General features: G+C 42.7%; 1 protein-coding gene across 2 annotated transcripts in view; it reads right to left on the bottom strand.

Moving 5' to 3' along the window:
• Positions 1-3,012: 3,012 nt before the first annotated feature.
• ccdc85cb (coiled-coil domain containing 85C, b) overlaps positions 3,013-5,422 on the bottom strand; it is a 49,118-nt gene continuing 46,708 nt past the window's right edge. For both annotated transcript variants that reach the window (XM_031872758.1, XM_031872759.1), the window contains exon 6: positions 3,013-5,219. In XM_031872758.1, coding sequence (XP_031728618.1) covers positions 5,130-5,219 — 90 coding nt within the window. In that variant the 3' untranslated portion in view covers positions 3,013-5,129. The remainder of the gene's footprint in view (positions 5,220-5,422) is intronic.

Below are 5,422 nucleotides of genomic sequence, written 5' to 3'. Positions count from 1 at the left end.
TCTAGGCCTACTAGTGGTGCAACCATAGTCTTCAGCTGGTCAGACATTTAGGCCTACTAGTGGTGCAACCATAGTGTTCAAGCAGTAGTATTGGGCTTTTTGGATCACAGTTTCTGGTTTGGATTGCACATCAGGGAGAAGGAAAACAACCATTTCCATTGTGTTTGAACTCAAATAAATAGATTGATAGTAATAAAAGATAATTCTATAGTCTATGAAGCCAGAACACAGATTTTATACATAAAATAAGGCAGGCTATTTAAAGTTACTGTGATGAACTTCAACTAGTTTTGAAACAGTCTCAACTTAGTGAATACACTGAAGCCGTTTTTGAAGTTTTTCTTAATGCTTTGTATCTTGTGCCACCAGGTTGGATTCTGCATTAAATCAGATGAATGATTTTAAATCATGCAGTTCACCAGAAACTCCTTCAGATCCGACTCTAGTGGGTCTCTGGCAGTGACCAGGCCACCGCCAACAGACCCAGATCTGGATTTGCTGCAGCCTTGACCTGCAGTCGGAAGCTCCAGCAGCAGAACAGCTCCGAGTCCCGCAGCAGCGTCTCCTCCTCCAGGAGCAGAGCTTCTCCTCGCTGCTCCGCCGGCCCAGCACCACGCTGCTGGAGACACAGGCTGTATCGCTGGACCTGCTGGAGGGAAGGGAGGCATGGGAGAACCAGAACCAGGACTGAGAGGGGCAGACTGTCAGACCCTGCTGCAGTAACATGAGAGGTTTTCTAAAGAGTCTGGTGTTCAGAAACACTACAACTTTAGTCCACATGGAATGCCAAAACAACCACAAAATGAAAGTTCCTTGTAGTATCTTTAATGGTCAAGTAAGTCTATGTTCAGATAATTGCCTCTTCCACACTTCTGCCACCTTATCGAATAAATAGCAGGCCTGTATATTTAATAGTGGTGCAATGGTTCAACAAGCCCATGATTTAGTTTGTACGCCATGGAAGGGTTCATCTTTTCACGGTTCGGTTTTGCATCCCTAGTATTCACACACTAAAAAGCAGGGGACTTGTAAAGTGACCTGCAAGCAGACAACCTCACAAAATAACGTGGAGAAGTACCTTGAGGCAGTTGACTGCAAACGACCCGTTCTTATTCCCAGGGCGTCAAATATCGACACCTTTGTCGCGGCGCTCTGCGCTTGAAACCAACGCACAAGGCACCTTTACGCGTCTGTATGAGGTGCAGGCTTTCACTGAACTATGTGAACCCATCTTCATCATCATTAGACGCTCCGAGAAAATGCTTCAGGAGTGTGATGATGATGTAATAAAGATGGAAAAACTCGACAAAGGGAAAGATGGAGTGATGGTGAGCAGCTCAAACAACCAGGAACGTTGTTTGTCTCCCAATTGTGAAGTTATTTCGTTAGTAAGGTATATTAGTGAACTTTTATGTTCTACATACTTATTTTAAGCCCAACCCTGATAGTCTTAAATGGTTTCATTGCCTAAACCCAGTGGCGGGCTGTGCATTTTATACCTAGGCCTTCACTGTTGTCCTGCAGCTGAAATACCACCTTTTAACCACATGATGGCACCACAGTTATTAGTTTCTAAGGCTGTAACTATGTACGTATTAAATGTCGGTACAAGACTTGCAATACGTTTGAATAGTACTAGAGCATCTGGAAAATGCAGAAGCTTATATTCAGGAAATATAATGTTTTCTGCTCTCATGGAGGGCAGTGGTTCTCAGCTGGTCTGGCTGTGGGACCCACCATCACTCCTTAATGACAAGTCACAGCCCAAAGACATCATCTTATGATTTTACTTTCACAACTTTAACGTACTGCTCTGCAATGTCTTTCCTCGTCTCAGCCCCCTGTGTCATGGTGTGTGGTACATCTCACTCAGTCAGAATGCCCATATTTGATTGGCTGAGATGCATCACGTGATGTGATTCACTACCCGACATGCCTCTGCTGTTAAGTTTCGTTTCACGATAGTCACGTGCTCGCCCACTGACCAATCACAGCACCACTCTGCACCTCGCGGCAGAACTACACATGGACAGTGAGCGGCACTAATGCTGACGTCATTATAGGCCGGCTAGCAGGTGCTGACACTTCAAAGAATACGCCCAACATGTCAAACTCTGATTGGTTGAAGAATATGACAATCAACAATATCATCCCCAGTCACTTAAACTGCACATGGATGCACTTGAGAGTCTGCAGGCCTGGCCTCTCTTCTTACCTAGAGACACAGAGGTGAAATCTGATTGGATAAAAGCTCTACTTAAAACAAGCTGCACTGGAAGCAGAGCAACTGAGGAAGACAGTAGCTGTGCAATGAGAAAATAAGATAATGGGAAAAATATTTTTATAAATTATAATACATGGTGTATTTAAGAAAAATTATTAAATTATAAAATAGATATAGCTTTGTGATTCTGTTTAGGCCAGCAGAGAAGGCCTTGCAGGCCCTGACGGCCCACCAAACCTAAGCAACTGTTTTGGTTTGAATTCACAACGTTATCCATGCGTTTACTGTGACCATGCACGAGGTTACAGTGTGTTAGAAAGTGTCGCCAAGAGGTCTGGCAAAGTGAGAACGTGTTGGTGAAAGTGCATCAAAACAGTAACACTTTCCCTCTGAAAGGACACAACAATCAGACCCCAGGTGAGAAACCAACCTCCAAAACAGAGACCAAAGCACACAGCTGGACCAACTCGCTAATCAGCTGTGCACTGGGCACTGTAGCACCTAACAAACAGACAGACACATGAGAAACAGACTGACAGGGAAAGGCAGGGCTCATCACACCAATCACAATTCTATTCTATTTATTACAGTTATGTGTATTATTGGAGCTTTCCACACAAAGGAGCCCTGGTTTGGAATCACTCATGTGGGACACAGAACCTCAGAGAAAGAAATCGCAGTTTTACTTCCAGCTCTGTACTAACAGAGGGCAGTCCAACTCATCCACTGAAGAAAAGAACATGCCTGCAAAAATGTTTGCTTCATGAAATAAAGACACTACTTCACAGTATCATTAACCAACTTTATTTATTTTCTCCAAATCTTTTCTAAAAGTGGCCTATTTAATGTTTTCACCTGATCTTCATCTGATTAGTGAAAGTCATGAAGAGAAGTTACAGCCATGCGAGTTACTACAGGTTTGACATTTACACTGTAGGATCTAGGATTCTGTACCGACGTAGCATCTAGGCAAAACAGAAGACCGCTGGGTTCCAAATCAAAACACCTTTCAGAGAAAAAGTGGCATAAAAATCAAATGCCATTGATAAAGTATTCAAAATTGCGTCATGGCTTCAAATCAGTTCCTAGAAAAAGGACACTTCTTAAAAAAAAAAAAAAAAAATACTTTGATGTATTTTTGACCCCATTGTTTGAGAGAACAGAGGTGCGTGGTGGGCAGCCTCAGAAATGTTCTAATTTGGAACAAATAACACTCGAGATGGGAGAGCTTGAGCTGTCAGTCACTACACGTATCCATCTAATAACGTTACAGTTTGAGTAATGTGATGTATCTAAAATATGACTGTACAGTTACTGATGCTCTCCCATCTCTATCTGACACCTGGCAATAAATACTCTGACAGTGTTTGTTCATTCTGACATCAAGAAATACTGGTTTTTAAATATTAGTGTTTTCAGGAGACACAAGGGAAGACTTTATCAAGCTCTCATATTCTAAGAAAAAAGGTTCAACTTTAAGAAACATGCGCCGCATGAACACACCTGCTGAATCCACAGAAAAGGACTGAGCTTCAGAAAAGTAACATTTTTCATCTACTGAGGAATAAAAATAATGAACGAAGGGCATTAGGAGAATTAGGAGCATCCAAGAATGCCTTATTAACTGAACTGAGGGTTTAATATTTCACCTTGACATTTGTGTTATGGGACAAAGCTTTTTGTATGGATTCAGCAAATGCCTTCAGCAGTCTTCAACTGAGTTGTAACCAGGGTTCAATAGAGGAAAAGAGGATTCACAGGTAGATGCTACAGCTGCAAAAGAACCATTCAGTCTGCTTCCACACACACACACACACACACACACACACACACACACACACACACACACACACACACACACACACACACGGGCAAAGGTAAAGCTGTAGCCCTCTCAACCTGAGAAAATGATTGTCGAGCATGCACACAGCATACAATTTTAGTCAGTTCCACAAAGTAAGAAAATGATCTATCATTAGCCCATGGAGATGGTTGGATTCAGAATGGCCTTGAACATTTTCAGAGGTTACAGAGAGAAGGAATAATAGCAATTTATCTGGAACAAAATAAAAAATACCAGAAGCAAACCCTGTGTAAGGTCCGGTTGTGTGTGCTTTTCAAACTAAGGAATTGATCACATGGCCACGCTAGAATACAAAATAGATAAAAGTAAAATCAACTATAACAATGAAGTAGTGCTATGGTTTTATACATAATATACACAAGTTAACAGTGATCTCTATACTTAATTATCCATAAACTTGTCTTATGAGCAAAAGGCGCTAGGTCACAGTGGGTTTCACATTAGTGATCACTTTAGAATGCTAATACTAGTTATACTCGTTGAGCACTAGGGGGAGATACATGTGACAGGAGCTAGGTTCTCTACAGGAGGTACTATCCAAACCTATCTGAAGACACCGCCAGCATGTTGCCTTCATATCCACCAGCAACGTGGAGAGATGTTTGCCCCTGCGGCCTGATCGGGTCTGTGCTTGAAACCATGTCATTATGTTAGCTTAATGTAGCGCAGCTATGCTCCAAAGAACTAAAGGTGGTGTGTGATTAGAGCTCCTACAGAGAGAGATCATCGTATAGCTGAAAGCCCCCAAATCAAAGAAGAAAAGTGGCAAATCAGTGAAACTAGCTGCCAGTTGTCAACGCTTCATAACCACTGAGAGAGAAAAACATGTTAAACACGTAAAGTTTTGCATGTGAATAACAGACCAACAGGTCCATTTAGGAGCTTTCTTAGCCCGTATTAAGAGAGTGTCTGTTGAAGGAGTACTGGGTGCTGTAGGCAGTAGGAGAGCACATGGGTTGTGTAGGCGTAGGTAGTAAGAGGTGTTTCCAGGTGAGTGTAGGTACTGTAAATCCTGATCTCTCTCTCTCTCTGGTTGCCAGGCTACAGGGGCCCTTTGAACTGGTTCCCAGAGAGGTGCTGTCTGATGGACAGCTTTGATCCTGCTGCATCACCCAGCTTTCTCCACACCACCTGCAAACAGAAGCAGAGAGACAAGTTGAGAGGGGAAGAGGAAGAGCGAGACATACAGAAAGAGACAGGCACACACAGAGACTAGGACTGAAAGAAATACGTTTTCTTCAAGAGTGAAAACTTCAAATGCTCAGTTTGACTTTGAGCGGCAGAGCGCACACACACACACACACACACACACACACACACACACACACACACAC

Source organism: Anarrhichthys ocellatus, unplaced genomic scaffold, assembly GCF_004355925.1.
Source record: "Anarrhichthys ocellatus isolate YVR2014 unplaced genomic scaffold, GSC_Weel_1.0 scaffold66, whole genome shotgun sequence".
NCBI lineage: Eukaryota > Metazoa > Chordata > Actinopteri > Perciformes > Anarhichadidae > Anarrhichthys > Anarrhichthys ocellatus.
This window is presented reverse-complemented; position numbering and strand designations above follow the sequence as displayed.